General features: G+C 52.6%; 2 protein-coding genes across 2 annotated transcripts in view; one reads left to right on the forward strand and one right to left on the reverse strand.

Annotated features, from left to right (window-relative positions):
* LOC127051306 (C-type lectin Cal-like) overlaps positions 1-22,185 on the reverse strand; it is a 124,760-nt gene that overhangs the window by 88,417 nt on the left and 14,158 nt on the right. The gene's annotated exons all lie outside the window — the stretch shown is intronic.
* LOC127039208 (lithostathine-1-like) lies at positions 1,542-20,503 on the forward strand. The gene is made up of 7 exons (XM_050932528.1): positions 1,542-1,612; positions 4,929-4,988; positions 8,405-8,484; positions 13,445-13,590; positions 14,038-14,175; positions 18,276-18,390; positions 20,159-20,503. The coding sequence occupies exons 1-7, from the start codon at positions 1,542-1,544 to the stop codon at positions 20,224-20,226; spliced, it is 678 nt and encodes a 225-aa protein (XP_050788485.1). The 3' UTR covers positions 20,227-20,503.

A 22,185-nucleotide genomic window follows, 5' to 3' on the forward strand; every position in this document is an offset into this window, starting at 1 on the left:
GCTCTTCTCAGACCCCTCTCCAATTTATCAACATCCTCCGTGTATTGTGATAGCAGAACTGGACACAGGATTCCAGCAGCAGTCACACTAGTGCCAAATATAGAGGTAAAATAACCTCTCTGCTCCTGCTCCTGATCTCCCTGTTTATACATCCCAGGATTGTTTCAGCCCTTTTGGCCACAGCATCACACTGGGAGCTCACAATCAGCTGATTATCACCTTCGACCCCCAAATCTCTTTCAGTGTTGCTGCTTCCCAGGGTAGAGGCCCCCAGCCTGCAGTGATGGCTGACGTGCTGTGTTCCTCGTCTCTGGAGATGGCCTTGGCTAATGGTTGGGGGAGGCCAGTGCTCTGGGGTGATGTTGAGAATTCTCTTTCTCAGTGCTTGACCGATGGGCCTTGCTCACTTGCTCAGGGTCAGGGACTAATTTTCCCCCAGGTCAGATTGGCTTGGCCCTTAGGGTTTTTTTGCTTCCTCAGCAGGGTAGGGTGAAGGCCATTTGCTAGGATCACCTGGACTTAACCATGTCACTTAACCAGATCTCTGCCATTGCAGGGTCTTTGGTATTGGGGAACCTGGGTCCCTCCTGTTCTCTGCCTGTGATACACAATAGGTTAGTCTCCTAACTTCGTATCATGTGAGAGATCCACAGATTCCAAGGCCAGCAGGGACCATTGTGATCATCTAGTCTGACCTCCTGTACAGCACAGGCCAGAGAACCCTAGCCAGGTGCAAGGGGCTGGTGGTCTCAGAGCTGAATCAATGACTGTACCGGACAAGTGGACTCTAATTAGCTGAGACAATTCCACCCAGTGGGCAGGCTCATGACATCAGTGCTGTCCCTCCGGCTAACAAACGGGACATGGGGAAGTTCCTGTCCCATGTGACAGGTGCTGTAACATCTCTTCTGGAAACCTTCGCCTCCCCAAGCATTCAGGCAGAATCCAGCAGTGGCCTCGCCCTGCACAGCAGCAGCTTGTCAAGCCTAATGCAAAGGCCAAGCCATACTGGGCTGTGTTGGGCCGCAGAGAGAGTCAGAGGAACCTGGTTACCCCAGAGAGCAGCAAGCTCCTCCGCCCCCTGCCCAGAGGCAATGAGCCAGCACTTTGTTATCTCAGTTCATTGTCCTCTAGGTAAGTTGGTCACTCAGAGCTAGGTCCTAAGGTACCACAACTGTTAGATTACGAAGGAAATTGCAATTGTGGCAGCAACTGTCACCTCTTAATGGGGCAATAACATGGTGACACCCCTAATGGTCTGCCCAGGAGAGCTCAGTGCCTGGCCCTTCGGTCTGTATTCCTAGCAGTGTAGGATGGGTGCTGAGCAGGATGGGGAGAGGCTGGATCCCTGTGGGATATTCTAGAGGAGATGTGGGGTGCTGGGGAGGGCAGGCTCTGGTGCCCATCTCAGGTCTGTGGGTGCTGCCTGAAAGGGGTGGCTGAAGCCATCTCAGCACAATCCCCCTGCCCCCTACTACATCTGGGAGGTGGGACAGCAGGACCCTCTGGTCAGTCGTACCTGGTGCTGGGTGAGGAGCGACATGGCTATGGCTGGCTGGCCCCAGAGCCTGACCAGGGAGAGATCGGCCCTCAGAGCTCCCAGTGCCACGTGGTGAGGGCCAGGCCTGGCTGGAAAATTCAATCAGCTCCCGACCTCTGGGGCCCTTGGGCTGTTCCCACCACTAACCAGGGCACCTCGGTCTCTTCAGTGGCTCCCAGATGGGCTCTGCCAGGAATCGATCCCTTGAGGTTACGAGCAATGAGGATAGGTGACATCTGCTTTGTAAAACAACGTGGGGGACAGGGAATTGCGAATGCACTGCAGGGAAATCTGAGTGTCGCACAACCAGCTAATGAACCACAGCTCCCCGCAGAGCCTGAGCCTGAGCAAGTGTTTGGGGAGGAAAAGGTTTCTGGCGGAAACCCTGGGGCAGCAGGATGCTACAGCACCTGACCTTCGGGGCCAAAACTTTTCCACGTCCCATTTGTTAGCTGTAGGCACCACACTGCCGTCATGAAGCAGCCTGCTGGGTGCAATTGTCTCAGCCAGTCAGAGCCCAGATACACTCATCTCTTACAGAGCTATGGAAATACTTGCTATTCCATGAGAGAATGTTAACTAGCAGCTGATAAAGAGAATCATTTTTAATTCAGCAGGACTGGATAATTGGCACCCAGGAGTATTACAAGACATGGCCGAGGAGGTGTCTGAAGCACTAATGCTGATTTTTAAGAACGGTTTAAACACTGGGGAACTTTTGGAGGACTGGAGGAAAGCGAATCTTATGCCATTGTTTAAGAAGGGAAGTGGGCTGCCCTGGGTAAGTCGAGGTCAGTTAGCCTGAGACCTACCATGGCAAAATCATGGAACGTTTGATCAAGGGTCCAATCAGCAAAGGATCAAAGCGTGGCAGCCGAATTACAGGCCATCAGCCTGGGGTTTTGTTCAGATAACAAATATGGGTGATAAAGGTAACAGTGTTGACATGATAGACTGAGACTGTGTAAGGTATTTGGGTTAGTCCCACGGGACATTCTGATTAAAAACCTACCACAGTATAAAATCATCAGTGTCGCTCATACTAAATACAAGTATTGGGGGTAGCTCTGTTAATCTATATCCAACAAAAACAACAAATAAATCTGTTAGTCTTTATGGTGCCACCAGAAAACTTGTTGTTTTTATACTAAGTACAGTAAGAACTGGCTAGCTGATAGATCCCAGAAGGGAACTGTCAATAGGGAATCACCATCCACCAGGGGTGGATGTAGCAGGGTCTTGCAGGGAGTGGTTCTCAATCCAGTGCCATTCAATATCTTCATCAATGACCTGAAAGATAATATAAAATCACTGCTGGTGACATGAGCAGGTGACGGAAGAATTGGTGGAGCAGTAAATAATGGTGGGGATTGGGCAGTTCTACGGATCTGCCCTAGTGAAACTAGACGCTCTGGGCTGGAGTCAGAAATCACTGGTGGGGTCTCTGGCCAGTGTGACGCAGGAGGTCAGACTAGATAATCACAATGGTCCCTTCTGGCTTTAACATCAGTGAAAACCAAGGCTCCTAGCTTGCCCCAGGCCCCTCGCAGGCCTTTGGTTCAGCGATGTTGAGCCTGTGCCCAAGTCCCTGGATAACAGACCCTGAGTCTACAACCTTTTCCCCAGCACTGTCTGTAACAGGCAGCCCAGGCCATCACTCCGTTGGCAGCACAGGGGCTGATTGGCGCCATCACTGTACAGTTGGGGTTGTCTCCCCTCCCACCCTATTCCCCACCTCCCGTCATTGTCAGCAAATACAAGTGAACAGGGGGAGAGAGACCTCGATTTACAGCACATGGCATTAGAGCGATTCCTGCCACAGGAGCTACTCAGGGCAAGTATATGTGGGGTTGGCAGATTCCCGCAGCGGGGTGCTCAGGGACACAAGTGGGTGGATAGTGGGGCTGAGGGACAGTTGTGGGGGGGTGGATTGCTCACAGAGGCATGCTCAAGAACAGGGGTGAGTGGATGGTGGGTGTGCAGGGACAGAGTCCTGGGGGCTGGCTCACAGCTGGCTGCTCAGGGACTGGGTAGGTGGGTGGTAGGTGCTCAGAGCTGGGTGCTCAGGGACAGAGGTGGGTGGTGGGTGCTCACAGCGGGGTGTGTGGGACAGGGTGAGTGGATGGTGGGTGCTCAGGGACAGAGTCAGGGGGGCTGGCTCACAGCTGGGTGCTCAGGGAAAGTAGAGGGTGCTCTGCATGGAGGGTCCTCACAGCTTGCTGCTCAGGGATGGAGTGGTGGGTGGTGAGTGCTCACAACTGGATATGATCACAGCTGGGTGCTCAGGAACAGGTCTGTGTGGTTGGTGGTTGCTCACAGCTGGGTGTTTGGGGATAGGGGTGGGTGATGGGTGCTCACAGTAGGGTGCTTGGAGACAGGGGTGGGTAGCGGGTGCTCACAGCTGGGTGTTTGGGGACGGGGTGGGTGGTGGGTGCTCACAGCTGGGTGCCCAGGGACAGGGGTGGGTCGTGGGTGATCACAGCAGGGTGCTTGGGGACAGGAGTGGGTGGTGGGTGCTCACAGCTGGGTGTTTGGGGACAGGGATGGGTGGTGGGTGCTCACAGTTGGGTGTTTGGGGACAGCGGTGGGTGGTGGGTGCTCACAGTTGGGTGCTCAGGGGCAGGAGTGGGTGATGGGTACCCACAGCAGGGTGCTTGGGGACAGGAGTGGGTGATGGGTGCTCACAGCTGGGTGTTTGGGGACAGGGATGGGTGGTGGGTGCTCACAGCAGGGTGCTTGGGGACAGGAGTGGGTGGTGGGTGCTCAGGGGCAGGGATGGGTGATGGGTACCCACAGCAGGGTGCTTGGGGACAGGAGTGGGTGATGGGTGCTCACAGCTGGGTGTTTGGGGACAGGGGTGGGTGGTGGGTGCTCACAGCTGGGTGCTCAGGGACAGGGGTGGGTGGTGGGTGCTCACAGCAGGGTGCTTGGGGACAGGAGTGGGTGGTGAGTGCTCACAGCCGGGTGTTTGGGGACAGGGTGGGTGGTGGGTGCTCACAGCTGGGTGCTCAGGGACAGGGGTGTTGGAGGCGGGTCACTCAGGCAGGATGTTAAACCATTGCTGTGTCCCCCCCATCACATCATCCCTGCAGAAATCTGCCCCATGTGCCCCTCTGGGTCATCCATCTGCCTCAGCACCTGCCCCAGCGCCCCCTTCCCAGTGCCAGACTGTGACTCAACAGCAATAACGCTCACCCCACCAGCCACGCCAGGGCATCTCGGGGGGCAGCAGGAAGCTGAGCAGAAGCAGCGGCAGATTGTCATCTCTTATCTGTGTTGTCACTGGTTTTGAACTGTCACATCTGGTCCCATTTCCAAATTTACGCTCCTCCTTCCTCACCCCATAAACCCTCCCCCCTGCTGGGCTATAAACTCCCCGGGGACCCAGCACCCAGCCCAGACTGAACTCCAATAGCCAGCACTGCAGACAAGAGAGACAGACGGACAGGTGAGTCTCTGCCCCCTCCCATCATTCTCCCACCTGACCTGGGTGCTGGGCTCTCGCTGGCAGCCAAGCCCTGGGATGGGGCCTGTGGCCGGACTTGCCCTCTGTGCGCTACCTGGATCCTGGGACAGTGTCTAACTGGCTCTCCACCCCCACAGCCCTGCCCCCCTTCCTACCTCCCACATGGACCAGAGCTGAGTGTCCTGTCCCAGGGATCAGTGCCCAGGGCCCCACCCTCCCTGGCTGGCACTGAACCGGGTGTCTCCCCCTTTGTGAGGCCTGGCACATCACCCCCTGCAGGGTAGCCCCTGGCCCTCATCCCCCTTTGGCTCTCCCCACCCCAGGGATGTTGCACAAGCCCTTCCAGCCCCCACCTCGTTGGAGCAGGTAGGGCTGATGGTCGAGGGGGAGCCCCCAAAGTCAGAGCTGGGAAGCAGAAGAGGTGGGGGGAACCCCCTCAGCAGAGCAGGCTGGTGTGGCAGGGAGCTGACAAACAGTCTAATCTCCAGCCAAGCTCACCCTTGCTGCGGCCGTGGGGTAACACGGGGGCCCACAGCTCTGGGTGTCCCCAGTGGAACATTCCAACCATGGGGGGGGTTGTTTCCAGTGGGGTCCTGCAGGGATCAGTTCTCAGCCCTACACTAGTTAACATTGTTATCAGAGACCTGGAAGGAAACATAAATCCAGCACTGCTAAGTTTGCAGGGGGCACAGAGTTGTGGGGATGGTAAATAATGACGAGGGCAGGTCAGTGGTGGAGAGCGATCTGGATCTCCTGGTAAACTGGGTGCAGCAAACAATACGGCTCAGTATGGCTAAATGTAAATGCAGACAGCTCGGAACACAGAACACAGGCCAGACTTACAGGATAGGGGCGTCTGTCCTGGGAAGCAGGGACGGTGTAAAAGATTTGGGGGTGGGGCTGGGTAACCAGCTGAACATGAGCTCCCAGATCAACGCTGCGGCCAAAAGGGCTAATGCAAACCTGGGCTTTAAAACCAGGGGAGTCTCAAGTCGGAGCAGTGAGGTTATTTTACCTCTGTGTTTGGCAGTGGTGTGACTGCTGGCGGAATCCTGTGCCCAGTTCTGGTGTTCCCGGTTCAAGAAGGATGTTGATAATTGGAGAGGGGTCAGGGAAGAGCCACGAGAAGGATTAAAGGATTAGAAAACCTGCCTTACAGTGCTAGACTCAGGGAGCTCAATCTGTTCAGCTGAGCAAAGAAAAGGTTAAGGGGTGATTTGATTCCAGTCTATAAATACCTACATGGGGACAGATATTGAGCAATGGGCTCCCCAGTCTAGCAGACGAAGGTGTAACACGGACCAGTCCTGGGAGCTGAAGCTGGACAAATTCAGGCTGGAAATGAGGCAGAAATTTTTGCCAGTGAGAGTAACTGGAACAACTTCCCCAGGGTCGTGGTGGATTCTCCATCACGGGCAATTTTAAAACCGACACTGGATGTTTTTCTAACAGCTCCACTCTAGGCACTATTGTGGGGCAGGTCTCTGGTCTGTGTTTTACGGGGGTCAGACCAGGTGATCCCATTGGTCCCTCCTGGCCTTGCAATCTATGCATAAAATTCACAGTAGGAGTCAGCTGGTGCTTGGAAATGAGATGAAGGAAGTTACCAGGTGTCACGAATTCACAGGGTCTGAGCTGTGCCCGGCCTTTAAACAGCCTCACTAGCCCCACATACAAGCAGCCAAACCACAGACATGTGAGATCAGAGTCACTTCGGGCCAAGTCTGACACCGCTTTCATTGGGCCACGGTCAGCACCTACATAGCAGGGTAATGGGCTCCCTTGAAATGCAGCAGAGAGACAGACCCGGGGAGCGTGGGCAGCCCAGAACAGGGCCAACCCCTCGGCCACAGGCAGCACTTGCAATCCAGTCCTCATGGGCCTGACTGTCCCCGGCTCCATATGTCACCATTTACACCAGAGCCTGGTACGTGTAAATCGCCGCCCAGGGAGGATGGTGCATTTCACAGTCTCTTTGCACGGGTGGAAATGACATGACCCAGTGCAGGGTGCTGAGGAGCCAAGCACAGGGCGCGTGATGGGCCGAGTGCTCCTCGGGCTTGAGGGCTGGGAATTGGGAAAGTTGTCATTTTACCCTGCACTGATGGGGGCCAGGCCCCAGCTGGTGTGAGTCCAGTGACCCTCGTGGAGCTCTGGCCAGTTCTCACCCACTGGGGTTCTAGTCCTGGTGATTCCAGCGGAGCTCTGAGCAACGCCCACCCTCTGGGGCTCTGACCCCAAGGACTCCAATAGCCCCACACCAGCCTGTACCCACTGGGGATCCCCCCACTGACTTCAGGGGGACTCCAGCTGATTTAGACTCCCTGAGGCTCTGCCCAGAACTTTCCATGGGACGAGATGGATGTGTCGGGGGGGGGCATGCAGGGTCAAGTGCCCCCCACAACCAGCCTGGGCAGGAGGCAGAAAGGGGGAGGGACCAGAGCCTCTTCTGGCCGCTGGGACCCTGCCCGCTGCAGTGAAGCTGCTGCCTGGGAGACATGCGGGCAGGGGTGGCTCTCTGTATTTTGCCGCCCCAAGCACAGCAGGCAGGCGGCTTTCGGCGGCGCGCCTGCGGGAGGTCCGTTGGTCCCGCACCTTCGGTGTACCTGCCGCCGAATTGCCGCCAAAACCGTACGACTGGCAGACCTCCCGCAGAAATGCCGCCGAAGGCAGCCTGACTGTCGCCCTCATGGCCACCGCCAGGCCCCCCCATTGTGCCTGGAGCTGCTTGGTGCGCTGGTACCTGGAACCGCCCCTGCATGTGGGGCACCCACGTGTCCTTCCCTTTAGCTTGTGCTCCCCCATAGGGGGAGGCTGCAGTTTTCTATGAGCCACCTGCACACAGACTGGCCTCCATCCTGGTGGCACTGGGGCCTCTTCCAAACTCTCCCTTCCTGCCACCTGCGCCCTCCCTCCAAGTTCTACGTAGGTGGCTATCGAGGGGACTTGCCAGCCCCAGCACTGGGGGAGAGAGGGGAAGTGGGAGAAGGCATCTGAGAACTGCTTTGCTCTGCAAATGGGACCCTGTTGCCTGGGACCCAGGTCCCATCTGAGTGACCAGGGCATCCCTGCTGACCCCCCTTCTCCCCACCTGCAGCCCTGGTTTGGGGAGTCCCTGGAGATGCTGCTTGCAGAGCCCAGCCACTGAGGAGCTGGGACCTGGCTCTCTGCTGGGTGTCCAGTTCTGTCCCTGGGGCCCGGCTCAGTGAGGGGTGGAAGAGGAAAGGCCCTTCGGACCCAGGAAGATGGGCCCCGAGCTCAGTGCCCCAGGGCTGGGGGCTGGGATCCCTCTCAGGGCCCTTCCAGCCCAGCCCAGCCCCGTGACGGATGGGGGGGATCATTCTGCGGGGTGTCTCAGGCTCTCATGGCCCCATCTCCCTGGTGTGTTTTCCCTCCAGGAGAAGCGAGAAGATGGGGCCAGTCGCCTACTTCAGCTTCTGCCTCCTCAGCTGCTTGATCTTTAGCCCCTCGCTGGAAGGTGAGTCCCTGCCTGGCCCCTCCAAACTGGAGCCCCTAGGTGCTGTTTGCCCTTGATGGGAAGTGAATTCATTTGACTCAGGGCCTCCAGCCCCACTATGGGGGAGCAGCCCTCGCAGCTGGGTCCCCAGAGCCCCTTCTCCACCAAACCCATTAATCCAGACCCCAGCCAGCAGCTCAGCACCTGCCCGAGGAGAGAGGCTGCTTCCTGCTCCCCCTGGCTCTGAGTGCAGAGGGAATCCCTGGGACCCATTGGGGCTGAATGTGAGAGACAGGCTGGGAGCTGAACCCTCCCCATCTCGTGCTGCTGCCTAAGGAGTGACTTTCCCCTCTGTGTGCGGGGTCCCATCCTACCCAGGGAACAGAATGTGCCAATAATGTCCCAAATGAGTCACGTCCATCTCTTTTCATTGGGCTCAAAATGGCGCCTCTTCGTCAACTTCATCCCTCTGATTTTGATACTCCAAAACCTTCCCTCTTCCTCCCCTCCAAAGGGAAATCCTGGGACCATAGACTATTTCTCTCCTGTGGCACCTCTTCCTTCCTTAGCCCCACAAGTCTCTGCAGTTACTCCACATACTGCTAATCCCTCCCCCACCCATCGGTCAGTAGCTCTCTGCATTCCCTTCCCTCTGTGGGCCTCAGCTCTCAGAGAATCATAGAAATGTAGGGTTGGAAGGGGCCTTCACTGGGCACCTAGGCCAGGCCCCCCCATACTGAGGCAGGACCAAGTAAACCTAGATTATCCCTGACAAGTGTTTGTCCACCCTGGCCTTAAAACCTCCAGTGACAGAGGTTCCACAACCTCCCTTGGGAGCCTGTTCCAGAGCTCCCTGCCCTGAGAGTTAGAAAGTTTCTCCCAATATCTGACCTAACTCCCCCTTGCTGCAGATTAAACCCAGTGCTGCTTGTCCTGCCTTCAGCGGACATGGAGAACAATTGATCACAACCCTCTGTAGAACAGCCCTTAACATACGGGAAGACTGTTCTCGGGTCCCCCTCAGTCTCTTTTCTCAGGACTAAACATGCCCAGTTTTTAACCTTTCCCCATAGCTCAGATTCTTTAAACCTTTGATCATTTCAGTAGCTCTCCTCTGGACTCTCTCCATCTTATCCACGTCCCTCTGAAAGTGCGGCACCAGGCCTGGACACAGAACTCCAGCTGAGGCCTTGCCTGTGCGGAGCAGAGCAGGACAATGTCCTCCTTTGTCTTACACACAGCACTCCTGTTAACACACCTGTGACAGTCCTCGCTCGGGGGCTGGTCAGTAGGGAGCGTCTCCTAGTGGTCAGGGCTTAGGCCCATGACTTACTGGGGGTTTATTGGCAGGGGAGCCCAGGCCCTCCCACTCCACTGGGCTCCGACCCAGGACCCTTTGAGGGCTCTCAGTGGTCTCACAGCCACAGCTGCTTACGGCTGTCCTCCCTCGGCCATTTCCTCCCACCCCCACCCTCGCGATTGTCCCCAGACAGGGACCTTCTGGCAGCTGCATGCAGGAGGTAGCGCTCTTCCTCTCTTGGGTTGGCAACTGCCTCCTCCTTCGGTATGGCCCCCCTCCTGGGCCAGATCAGCCCTAGGGTCTTACCCTTCTAGGGCCTTCCAAACCAAGTGCAGGGGAATTAGTAAAACTCAGAGCCCATGGGAGAGGGGGATACTCTCCTCCCAGGATGTCTCTGTAACAGGTCCTCCCTTCCCTCAGCGAGGGACCTTTGGGCAGCAGTTGTGGGGACAGATTCTGCCTTTTCCTCATCTCATCTCTCCTCTGCTGGAGCTGCAGGTCACAGGTCTGCTCTCTTCCTTGGGCTACCACCAACTGAGCTGCTCCCCTGCCCTTTAACTCCTCCTCCAGTTGGAGCATTTCCTACAGGTGTGGTGAAGCAGCAGTTCCCTAACCTCTGCTTGCCCAGTGTGGGGTTTGTATACCGCATCACAGAACCCCAGAGTGATATCAGCCTCTTCTCAACTCAGGGCCGGCTCCAGGCACTAGCTTATCAAGCAGGTGCTTGGGGCGGCCACTCCGGAGCGGGATGGCACTTTCAGGTATTCGGCAGCAATTCAGTGGAAGGTCCCTTACTCCTGCTCGGAGCGAAGGACCTCTCGCTGAATTGCCGCAGATCGCGATTGCAGCTTTTTTTTTTTTTTTTGGCTGCTTGGGGCTGCAAAACTCCTGGAGCCGGCCCTGTCTCAACTGCACCACATTGTTAACTCATATTCAGTTTGTGACCCACTAGAACCTTGAGATCCTTTTCAACAGTGCTACCACCTAGCTAGTTAGTCCCCATTCTGTACTGGTGCATTTGATTCTTCTTTCCTAAATGTAGTACTTTGTAGCTGTCTTTATTGAATTGCATCTTGGTGATTTCAATTTGTCAAGGTCATTTTTAATTCTAATCCTGTCCTCCAAAGTGCTTGCAACCCCTCCCAGCTTGGTGTCATCCACAAAACTTATACCCATATTCTCCATTCCATTATCCAAGTCATTAATCAAATGTTAAGTAGTACCAGACCCAGGCCAGACCCCTGAGCTACCCCACTAAATATGTTCCCCTAGTTTGACAAGAAAGTATTGATAACTACTCTTTGGGTACGGTTCTTCAGCCCAGTTGTGCACCTGCCTTATAGTAATTTCATCTGGATCACATCTCCATAGTTTGCTTATGAGAGCGTCATGTGAGACTGTGTCAAAACAATTACTAAAACAAAGATATATGAAGTTAACCACTTCCTCCCACTCATGGAGCCAGTAACCCTGTTAAAGAAGGAAATTAGGTCGACTTGGCATGATAAGGCATGTCAATTTGATCTTGACAAATTCCATATTGCTGATTACTTATAACCCAAGTATCCTCTAGATACCTACAAACTGATTTTTTAAATAATTTGTTCCAGTATCATTCCAGGTATCAAAGTTAGGTTACTGGTCTATAATTTCCCCGAGCTTCATTGTTCCCTTTTTAAAGATAGTTACATTGCTTTCCCTTCTCCAGTTCTCTGGGACTTCACTCATCCTTCAGGACTTCTCAAAGATAATTGCTAATGGTTCCAAGATTGTTTTAGCTAGTTCCTTAAGTATCCTAGGATGAATTTCATTCAGCTCTGCCTATGTGAAACATAAATTATCTAAACATTCTTTAAACGGTTCTTTCCCTATTTTGGCTTGCATTCCTTCCTCATTGTTGATAATATTGTTTGTGTTAAGTATCTTGTCACAATTTACCTTTTTAGTGAAGACAGAAACAAAATAGACATTAAACACCTTCACCTTCTTGATGTCAACTCTCCTTCCCAGCTAAATACTGGACCTACACTTTTTTGCATGTTTCTCTTGCTCCTAATGTATTTATAGAACCTCTCCTTATTGCCTTTTATGCCCCTTGCTTGGTGTAATCACTTTGTGCCTTAGCCTTTCCGATTTTGTTCCTACATGTTCTGCTATTCTTTTGTACTCTTCTCTCACAATTTATCCATGTTTGCACTTTTTATAGAGTTCCTTGATGAATTTTTAGGTAATTGAAGAGCTCCTGATGGAGTCATACTGGCCTCTTACTGTTCTTCCTATCTTTTCTTTGCGTCAGGATAATGTGCTGTTCTGTCTTTAATACGGTCGGTTTGAGAAACTGCTAGCTTTTCTGACTCATTTTTCCTTTAGATTTTCGCCTGAAGGGTCTTTACCGACCAGATCTCTGAGTTTGTTAAAATCAGCTTTGTGAAGTCCACTTTGTTTATTCTGCTGCTCTCACCTCTTCCCTTCCTTAGAATCGTGAAATCTGTCATTTCATGATCCCTTTCACCCAATTGCCTTCAGACTTCAGATTTGTAACCAATTCGTCCATGTTAGTCAGAATTAAGTCTAATGTGGCTGTTCTCCTTGCTACTTTTTCCAGCTTTGGAAATAAGTTCTTCCCAATACATTCTAAGAACATTATGAAAATTTTATATTTTGCCATATTACTTTTCCAACAGATATCTGGGATGTTGAAGTCCCCCCATTACTGCCACATCTTGTCTTTTGGATATTTCTGTCAATAGTAGACTCCTAGCATGACATCACCCCTCTTTTTTTGCCTTTTATCTTTACTCAGAGACTTTCAACTGGCCTGCGTCTCACCTTCTGGACCTCAGAACAAGTGAATATATTATTGGTGTATAACACAGCACCTCCTCCCTTTGTTCTCTGTCTGTCCTTCCTGAACAAGCCATAGCTTTCGCTACCAATAGTCCGTTCAGGAGATCTATCCCACCAAGTCTCTGTGGTGCCAATTAAGTCATAATTTAGCTTAGATACTAATACTTTCTGTTCTTCTGTTTATGTCCCATACCCCTTGCATTTGTGTATAGACATCTGAGATGTAGAGCAGGTTCCCACACAGTTACCACTCTTGTTGCTTCTCTGACCCCATTGTAATTTTCCATTTCCCCTCCCCCAACATTTAACCTTCTTTTAAGGCCACCTGTGGGATTTTGTCACTTGCCCCTTTTCAACCTAGTTTCAAACCCTCCTCACTAGATTGGCAGATCGCTATGCGGCGTCCCTTCATCCTCTGCAACCTCCCGTCTGCTCCCAGCCTCACCAGTGTCCCCATGACACCCAGTGTGGCCCCACCTCACCCCACAGTCCCTTGTGTACTCTGACTTAACCCCCTTGCTACCCCTCCCCCTCAGGTTCCCCAGTGCCCCTGCACAGAAGATAGGAGGTGACCATCATCCCTGAGGGCAGCCTAGCTCCTGTCCTCTTGGGAAGGGAGACAGGGGTAATTTTTACTAGGACAGTCGCACTGCCACAGACAAAGGGGGCGAGGGAGTGGCAGCTGTTTTAACTGAGTGGCTTCAGCCTCATTGAATGTGATAGGAGATAGTGGCTGTTCTGAGAGAAGTCAAAAGTTCACAGGATGTTTGAGATCCTGAGAAGCTGGAATGATGACAACTGACATCTCTGCATCCATTCTCTTCTCCGAAACAGCCTCTCCCCGCAATGTCCTCTCTCCCCATCCCAACTCCTCTCTCGGATCAGGAGTAGAGGGCACGTCTTGTCCCAATGACTGGATGTACTACCATGACCACTGCTATGGGTTCTTCCCTGAAAAGATGACCTGGTCAGAGGCTGAGGTACAAGGCTCCTTTCAGGGATCCATGGTGTGTTGTGGGTTAGTTGGGAGGGGCGGGGGCTGAAGGGGTTTGGTGACACCACTGGTCCCTGGCCATAGGTGCTGGAACTAGAGGTACTGGTGGTGCAGGTGCACTCCGAGCTTGAAGTGGTTTCCATTATATTCAGGGTTTACAGCTTGGTTCAATGACTTACAGCACCCTCACTATACAGTTGTTCCAGCACCCCTGTCCCTGTGTATATCTCTGAAGTGGTGGGGTAGGGAGGCTGCAGAGGTGACGTGGCTGGTGCCAGGCCCTGGGGCTCGGAAAGAGGCACAGAGAGGGGGCTCTCTCCCCTCAAAGCCGTCCCTGCTCCTGCTGCAGCCTGGCGGGGCAGGACCCCACCCCAGTGCCAAACAGCGTCCTCGTGCAGGGGGGTAACAGGCCTCACTGATGTTCCTGCCACAGGTGGAGTGTCATTATCAACACAAGGGAGGCCATCTCGCCTCCATTCTCTCTGAGGCAGAAGGGGACTTGGTGGCCAGATACATCAGCCAGTCAGGCTCCAAGGATAGCGTGTGGATTGGACTCCACGACCCCCAACATGTGAGTGACCAGAGCCTGCTTTGCCTCTGGGAGTTACTCCTCCCCATTGCTGTTTTCCAGGCACTCTGCAGAGACTATGCTCCATAGACCCTTCATAGGAGCTGCCAGGATCTCCCTCCCCCACTCCTACCCCCCTTCTCCCTGTCATGGGCACCAGGGTCTCCCATCTGCACTCCACCCTTAACTCCTGCCCTCCTGCACTCTTTCCACCTCCATCCTACTTTAAGATCTAACTCCCCTTTGGCTTTGGTCTTCTAAATACAACCAGACCCTGGTCTCCCTGATCATCAAACGAACCTTTGACCTGAACCTGTCTCTCCAGCTACTGCCCCATTTCCCTTCCCCTCTCCCACTTCATGCAATGCATTGTGCCCTCCCCCCACATCCCGTCTGCACTCCACCCTCACCAAGTTTTCTAGCAACTTTTTCCTGCCAAAACTTCAGTCTCTGTCCTCCTTGATCTCTGCACTGCTCCTGACACTGTTGGTCGCTCTGCCAGCTTGGGGATCCTGTCCTCACCTGCTTCTTCTTAGGAGAGCCCCGAGCTCCTTAGGGCAGGGAGATGAAGGGGAAGCAGTCACAGGCTGAGAAGGAGGCCCGAGATGGGGACCTAGTAGTTGCAAATGTAATCCTTCTGCCAGGTGGCGAGCGCAGCAACCAGGACTGAGTTCGATATGTAGGGCTTCCTGTTAACAATACAACACAGAACTGTCTCGAGCCCCAACCTGGTAACCTGGGACAAGTACACACCACCCCAGTCACCTCTAAGAGGCAATACTTCCCCTCTGATAACCACTAAGTGTGAATGCAGAAAATGAATTTTTAATAGTACAAGAGAAGGAACCCAACATTAATTCGGAAAAATGCCACAAGCAGGATTCATAAATATAAAACCATGAGCAAAGACCCCTCCTCAGAGTATGTTGCATAGAATCCTTCTGTTTCAGGTTTTGAGTCCAAAACCCTTTAATTTACCTATGATGGGTTCCCCTCTGGGGTGTCATCTGGAACTGGGGTACCACTGAGCACCCTGACCCACCAGCCTGGGCTCCCTCTGACACTGTACTGCTGTGACAAGCTGCAAAGCCCTCCAGCATGCACTTTCATCAGGGATACACCCTGCTGCAGTTACATGCAGGCTTTCTGACTACCAGCTTCCCAACCTGGGACCCCAGAGCAGCACTGTCGGCCCTGGTCAAATCTTATCCCCCAGTGTAAAGGTTTGTTACCCCGTTTGACTCAATGTGAAGAGAAGAATGCACACTGTGGTAACCAAGAAGAGGTTTCCCTCAAGCATTCCAGTCAAAACTCACTGGTTTAGTTTGAAACAAAACAAGTTTATTAACTACAAAAGATAGATTTTAAGTGATTATAAGTGAAAGCAAACAGATCAAAGCAGATTACCTAGCAAATAAACAAAAAATACAAACTAAGATTAATAAACTAAATAGATTGGATATTAATTAGCAGATTCTTATCCTAAGTGATGGTACAGGCAGACTTGTAGAGTCTCAAGGCACAAGCTATGCTTGCTTTGTAGCTTGGGATTCTTAGGTGTTTCATACACAGGCTAGAATGCCTTTAGCCTGGGTCCAGCACTTCCCCCAGTTCAGTCTTCTTTCCTCAGGTGTTTCCAGACATCTTCTTGTGTGGGGAGTGAAGGACCACAGATTATGTCACTCTCTGATTTATATAGCTTTAGCTTATGTCAGGAATCCTTTGTTTCAAAACTTGGTTCCCAGACCAGTTTGTGGAAAAATACTGACCTCCCAAGATGGATTCCAGCATCATGTGGTCTGGCCACATGTCCTTGTAGAGTCATAGCATTCCTCACTCACAGACTGTCTGTAGCGTTCTCAGGAAGGCTCACCAGATGGGAGATAAGCTTCTCTTAAGGCCTATTGTTCTTTCTAATGACCCATTACCCTGAATAAGCCCTTTACAACCAGCTATTTAGACTGAAAGCATGTTGTCGAGTGGGTGCTACCCTGGTGTAACTACATTTGAAGTACAGATAAATAGTCTGTATTTATAACTTCAGATAGAAAAATGATACATACATACAAAGAGGATAATCATATTCAGCAAAAAGAACTGGAGTACTTGTGGCACCTTAGAGACTAACAAATTTATTTCAGCATAAGCTTTCGTGAAATAAATTTGTTAGTCTCTAAGGTGCTACAAGTACTCCTGTTCTTTTTGGGGATACAGACTAACATGGCTGCTACTCTGAAACCTGTCATATTCAGCAAACCATAACTTTTCCAGTGACACCTCACGTGACTTATCTTGCATAAAATACATTATAGTTCTGCAATAATCCTATCATAATAATATCACCATGAAGAATATGGGGTGCAGTGTCACAGTACCCCTCCCTTCTCTGTCTATCACACCCCACTCAAACTTCTTGTCCTTAGTCAGTGAACACCTTGAGTTCAGAGGTGCACCTGCATGTTCACCTCCCAGCCTCACTCCACCATCCAGATACTTGCTCTGGCATCATCTGCCCTGCCAGATGGCCACTTCTCTGCTCTGCTGTTTGCTGAGGCCCACCAGGCTTTTCCTGTGCCACTTGTCACCAATGCACATGGACACTTTCTTTTGCCACCTGCTTCTTTTCTGCAATCATTGCAGGTCAGTCTCCTGAGGTTCCACCCAGCTTTCAGTGACTTTGGCTATCCATGGGGAGCCTCAATGCTGAAGTAGACTAGGCAGAAACACTATCCCACAACAGATTATTTCAGCTTTAGTATGCACTTAACAAAACAACCCCTAATGGAGCCTTAAGTAGCTCTATCTTTGACCAGTAGGGAGGAACAGATTAAACCATTCCTAGGACTCTTAAGTCACACCCATGCCCAGCCCCCAAAGAAGACACCTATCTCCACCCTTTACAGGGTCTGGCATCTGGGAACCTTGCTTAGCGAGTTCATTTCAGTTGAGGGTGACCCCCTCAGTCAGGACAGGCTAAGCACAGTGCTGCTGCCCTTTACTGATACAGTAAGGATAACAACATTTCATTAGCCTGTGTTCAGTACTAAAGTGATTTGTAACCCAACACCAGCCAAAGTTGAATACTTTGCCAACCCAGGTCTGTCTGCTCATACCTAGCCAGAGTGGGTTTGTTCATTTAAATACAGTCTGGTCCTGAAGCCAGGCTCGTCACTAAGTCTCAGGGAAGAGCTCATTCAAGCCTTGCTTACATGAACGTAGGACTGAAAAGAACCTGCAGGGTCACTGAGTCCAGCCCCTGCTATGGCAGGCAACACCACCATATCATCCCCTTTGTAAACTTGTCAAACTCCAGCTGAAGCTTTGTCTCCACCAGTTTCCTTTCCCTTCAAACTTTTCAGGGTGGCGCTGGGGTCAGGAGGCACCCTGAACAGCACACACAGACTCAGGCTATGGATCCTGTTCCTCAGGACCTGAGGCTGGATTGAACTCAGAGCTGGAGAAGTGCAAGGCTCTGTATCCCATTTGTTAGTCTCCTCAGCCATCTAGCTCCCCTTGGCTTTAAAACAGATTGAATCTAGTACTCTGACCCCCAAAGCCATAGCCAGCACTGTTAGAGGTGAAAGACACCATGTTCCCATCTCTGATTCTACTGAGCTAGCCAGTCCTGATAACTTGGGGCCAGATTGGTGCTCAGCCCACTACAGGGAAAAAAGCCCTGTATCCCATTCCCTGACCCATCCAGCATCTCCATCACAGATGCACTTTTCTTTTGCTTAAACAGGATGAGATCACCCATTTTAAAACCATCAGTGCCCATGGCGGTCTGTGCCCATGGGGTTTAGGAACTAGGATATACTCTAGAGCGACTCTGTTCCATTACAAGATGTTTCGTTAATTCAGACAAAGAGCTTTGAAGGTAAAAGGTGACGTTTATGTGCTAAGTGTTACTATTAGATCAAGGTCTCCAGGGCCTGTTCCCCTCAGCTGGCCTCTTCCCACCCACTATCCCACAGCCCTTTCCAGACTTTCTCCCTCTGCCTGTGGAGGGCACTTCTGTTTTGGATTTAGGTGTTTCTATGGTGCCTTATCACCACAGTCTCTTCTCCCCGGGACCCCACTACCTTTCTCTCCTGTTTCTGCAGAACAGACGCTGGAGGTGGACAGATGGGTCGCTGTATCATTACAGTGCTTGGAACCCTGGGGAGCCAAACAACTTGGGTAACAATGAGTACTGTACCGAGCTGCTGAACTTCAGGGGTAAGCAGATGCTCAAACGCACATGCACCAGCAAAGGAGCCAAGACGGGACCCTGGCCACACCCTCCACCTCTGTCTGCGGACATGGCCTCTTGTCCAGGCACCTTGCCTCTCTCCCTCAGCTCACACTGCCACTCTGCAGAGATAATCCCCTGATCTCACCTGGTAACTCCACCCCCACGGGTCCCAAGTTGAGGCTCAGCTCTAGTCAGAGATAGGCCATACAGTACATTTGGCCCCAGATGCTCAGTTAAAGGGAAAGACCAGAGCAGAGCTATTGCCCACTAGCTGATATCTAGGCGGAGTATGTGTGATATCTTGGCGGGGTATCAGTTGGTGCATTGGTGGCTTTTGCCACCCTGATTCTGGAGGCAACCAGGGGGCTATTTGGGCTCCAGGGCAATTTAGATCAACCTCAGGGCTGCTCTGACAGTGGCAGTAACAACCTGGATGGCTAGAGCTCCGTGGCTTCAGCCACACTCTGCCTCTCCCTTATGCAGGAGGGACAGACTGGGCAGGGCAGCTGTCTCTGATGGGTTCCCCTACACATGAGGAATCCCCAGCTGGTTGTTTAAGCCAGCTTCCAGCTATCCATGTTGCTGGAGTGGCACGGAGGGGCGAAGCAGGGCTGGAGATCTCGTCCCATTTGCTGGCAATAGGATGGAGGGCCAGCTGAAAAGGAAATCTCACTTGCTAATTAATGAGTGACTCATTGTTCATGGGGCCTGCGAGTCACATGACTCACCCAGCCTCAGATGGAGTTTGAGTGTTCAGCAGCATTGGCACGAATGATCCTTCCCTCAGACTCATACTGGGCAGGATTTGCTTTTCCATTATCTCCTATTGAAAAAGAGTCATTCATCCAATCACGGAGCGGGAGCAATGCCATGTGACCTGCATAACCAGTCACACACTCAGCTAATAGTTAAAGTGTGCAAAACCAGTGTGGGAATCGTTTCTGAATAATGCTCCCAAAGCTGTGGGGCTCTGCAAACAGGAAAGAGGGTGAATGTCACAGCAATTCATCTACCAGAATCCTTTGTGCTTTCCTTTGGGGAGAGATGCTGCCCCTGGGCCATGCCCATACCCAGATGTGCAGGAGATGGAGGTAGGGCCGGCTCATTCAGCCCAGAGTGAGCTGGCCTCCCCCTTCCTGAGCTTGTCTCCCGCTGGTACCTAGCCAGGTCTCTTGTGCTCTCCTTTCTGGCCTTTTGAGGAGTGTTGGCGGGGCGGGGAGGGGAGAGGATGAGAGGTAACAGCAGTTGCAGATTGAGAGGCAGCATGGTCTAGTGGACAGGTACAAAACTGTGATGCCCGAGACCTGGCTTCTGTTCCCAGCCTTGCCACTGAGCTGCTGGGTGACCCTGGGCAAGTCACTTCTCCACTCAGAGACTCAGTTTCCCTTCCCATCTCTTGTCTATATAGACTGCGGTCTCTCTGGGGCAGGGACTGTCTGTCAGTGTGTGCATGGACACAGCACCTAGCACCAAGATGCCCCGTCGTGCTCTCATTAGACACATTCCAGTACAATAGAAGAGGGTCTTCCACTCTCATGCTGACACAGCATCCCTCAGGGAACGATGGAGCCTGTCCCTGTCTGAGGCATGTGAGCCTTCATCTCCAGCCTCCTCATCCTCACAGCCTCAAGCCCAAGAGCTGGGGTCTTCTCTCAGCAGTGTGCAATGGAAGGGGGGCAGGGGGCACTGTAAGGGCAGGAATGGCCCCACTTGCCCTTCCCCTGCCCCAGTGATTTCTGTTTTGCCTTCTAGGTTTTAAGAAATGGAATGATATTAACTGTAACAAGCAAAATGCCTACATTTGCAAGTATCAACCCTAGCGAGGGGAGTCACTCGACTGTGCCTGAAGTGGGAGCTCAGCACCTGCGATGCAAAAGAACTGAGCTCCTTGGCCGTGATCAGACAACGTCCCAACATTCGGATGCTTTTGCTGCTTCAAGGGCCAGTCCCCTCCCTCCCTGAGAGACCAGATCTCACTTCCGCAGCTGCAAACTCTCTTCCCTTAAGTGTCTCTGTTCTAGTTACACGCCTGCCCCTTCCCTCCCTTCCCCTCAATGGCTGCAGCCCACTCCAAGAATAAACTCTCCTGAGCATGCAGGTCTGTGTGTGTGTCTCCTCTGTCCCATTCCTAGCCCTGGTGCAGATGAGTCCATCCAGCCCCCACCCCAACTTTGTCCGAAATAGCCCAGATCCCACTGGAGGAGAGGAAGGGACCCCCAGAGGGAGGCAGGATGGGCCGGGCCTTTTGAGTAAGAGGCACGGCTTTGTCTCAGCTCTGCAATACCCAGAGTTTCCTCTTCGCTGGCCCACCCTCCCTGTATCATCTCATCCTGGTCTCATCTCCACTCAGGCACTAAGTGCCTCAAAGGGACCTCTGGGACTTTTGCAGCAGCTGATGCTCCTGGCTCACGTTCAGCTCAGGCAGCCCCTATGCCAGGAGCACTTTTACTCTGTGCGAGGAGGTGTCAGGAAATAAATCAGGGGAGACACGGCCGTTCGGCCAATCAATGGCTGCACAAACGGGGCAACACAAGAGTGCTTTTACTTAGAGCTGAACTTTACTTAATCTCAAGCACTTACAAACATCCGCAACAAGATTAGTAACACACCCCCAACCCTCGATAATTACCGAAGCTGAGTGTGATTTCTGAGTGACACAGCAGCAGGCTTCCAGTGGCCAAATCTTCTGTCTGCCGGTGGGGACTGCAAGATGTATCCAGAGGGAGAGGCCAGTCCCAAAGAGACCCCTTATTTATACATTAATAATAGAATGACATGTCCCTTACAGAAACTTTGTTAAGTAGCAGTTCCAATGATCAAGCAAGAGGCTCCTTCTGATTATTGATTAACCAGGTGTGAGTTTTTCCAGAGTTTGCAGCCTTGAGACCCCAATAGACATTCCTGGGGCACATCCTGCTCTTTTCGAATGCCTGTATCAGCAACTTCAACACAATTCTTATTAGGAAGGACCCGGGGTCAAGCTGCCCTTTCGGTGGCACCCCAAAACTCCCTACCCTCCTGCCTTGGTCAAGTTGAGGCTGCTGAATGGCCAATTTACAGCTTGCTGACTAGGCTGCCTTTAACAATAAGCCATAGTAGTTTTAGGCACTTTACTGGCTTGCCAAAGTCTCCCTGTACAGTCTTGGGTCACAACGCCCCCCCCAGGGTGAGGTGGGCTCTTGGCAGTGCTTACCTGGGGGGCTCCCCAGAAGCAGCAACATCCCCCTAGCTCAGCTGCTATTCAGAGATGTGACCAGGCAGTTCTGCATGCTGCCTCCACCCAGGGCACCGTCCCCACGGCTCCCAAAGTCTGGGAGACGGCCAATGGGATCTGCGGGGGTGGAGCTGCAGGCAGAGGCAGCATGCAGAGCTGCCTGGCCACGCCTCCACCTAGCAGCTGAGCGAGGGGGATGTGGCTGCTTCCAGGAAACCCCCCAGGTAAGCACCGCCAAGAGCCCACCTCACTCTGTCCTGTGCCCCAATCCCCTGCCCCTCCCCCAAACTCTGCTGCTGGGGTGGAAGGCATGGAGCCAGGTAGGGAGCCTGCTGGCCCCACCAACCCCGCCCCCCAGCACCAGCAGGGGCCTCAGGCCACATGCCACTGCCCACCCTCCCTCCATCACCAGCAGGGGTCCTGGGCCATGCACCTCCACCTGTCCGCCCACCCCAGCACCTGGGCCACCCTCCCCCAGCACCTGCAGGGCTGCCGGGTAGCCCCTCCAGCCCCCCAGTTTTAGTCACCCATATTTTAAGTAAAAGTCATGGACAGGTCACAGGCT

Source organism: Gopherus flavomarginatus, chromosome 1, assembly GCF_025201925.1.
Source record: "Gopherus flavomarginatus isolate rGopFla2 chromosome 1, rGopFla2.mat.asm, whole genome shotgun sequence".
Lineage (NCBI taxonomy): Eukaryota > Metazoa > Chordata > Testudines > Testudinidae > Gopherus > Gopherus flavomarginatus.